At 39.3% G+C, this 996-nt stretch overlaps 1 protein-coding gene across 17 annotated transcripts in view; it reads right to left on the bottom strand.

The window, feature by feature from the left end:
* The window catches only part of DLG2 (discs large MAGUK scaffold protein 2), a 1,827,487-nt gene that overhangs the window by 435,707 nt on the left and 1,390,784 nt on the right, over nucleotides 1–996 (bottom strand). For all 17 annotated transcript variants that reach the window (XM_045293139.1, XM_045293148.1, XM_045293133.1 and 14 more), the window contains one exon: nucleotides 306–374. In XM_045293139.1, coding sequence (XP_045149074.1) covers nucleotides 306–374 — 69 coding nt within the window. The remainder of the gene's footprint in view (nucleotides 1–305; nucleotides 375–996) is intronic.

Here is a 996-nt window from a genome sequence, read left to right as displayed (position 1 = left end):
GCTCCCAGTATCACCACTCACACCACTGGTCCTGAAGGGATCATCTGCCCTGGATTCCCTGTGTTTCCAGTTCCTATCTGTACCACTGTACATCCTCTGGTCTAGCCAGGCTTGCAAGGTAGAATTCGGATCATGATAGTGGGGGTTATTTGACTTTTTAAAACCAGTCACAAAAACAGTGCCTGGCACATATGGAGCCCCATAGATATTTGCTTATTAAAAGAAGGAAAGAAATAATTCCTTTATCTGTAAAGTGATAAGACTGAGCAGTTCTACGAGGAAGCGCTCGTGTATTTTTTTCTTACCCTTCCAAAGAGATGGCCCGTTGGAGAGTCACGGAAGGCTGGCGAGTTGCAGTGCTGTGTTGAGAATGACTGTCAGGAAAGAAAAGACAAACACGATCATTTATTGAAATGATTCTCCCATATTCTGATCAGTCCTATTGTCAGGAGGAGACTCAATCTTGAGAGGAATACAATAGAGATTAAATCATTATTCTTTGGTTATCGGTAGACTCATCCACTAAAACATAACACTTCAGCAGATAAAGGAGGAATGTTTCCCTACAACTTGATTTCAACATGTCTTTTGCAAAAGCAAGCTCCAAATGACAGATACAAATGGAAAGGAACAAAAACATGTGGAAAAGGTAATTTTCTACACTCTGGGATAAGAGAACATAAAGCATCAAAACATAAGCTTCATGGTGATGCAGTGCATTTCAATTTCAAAAAATGCAGGGAACCTACTTCCCTAACCAATTTTTAAGCGGAACCTAATTTATAAATCAAAGTGGTATTAAATTAATATAAATTTATTAAGACTTCACACTGGCAACAGGTAATTACAAAATTAAAATGTACAATTGAGATGTCTGGCGACTACAAAAGCTTAAAACTGAGGTTTACTGGTGTAGTTTTGTGCCAACATTTGGATGTATTTCCATGCCGTGTGCTTCAGGGCAGCACTACTGAGCGACAGGTAAGTATTGACAAC

Source organism: Echinops telfairi, unplaced genomic scaffold (assembly GCF_000313985.2).
Source record: "Echinops telfairi isolate 266 unplaced genomic scaffold, ASM31398v2 ScPeMD7_1713;HRSCAF=2227, whole genome shotgun sequence".
In the NCBI taxonomy this organism is placed as follows: Eukaryota; Metazoa; Chordata; class Mammalia; order Afrosoricida; family Tenrecidae; genus Echinops; species Echinops telfairi.
This window is presented reverse-complemented; position numbering and strand designations above follow the sequence as displayed.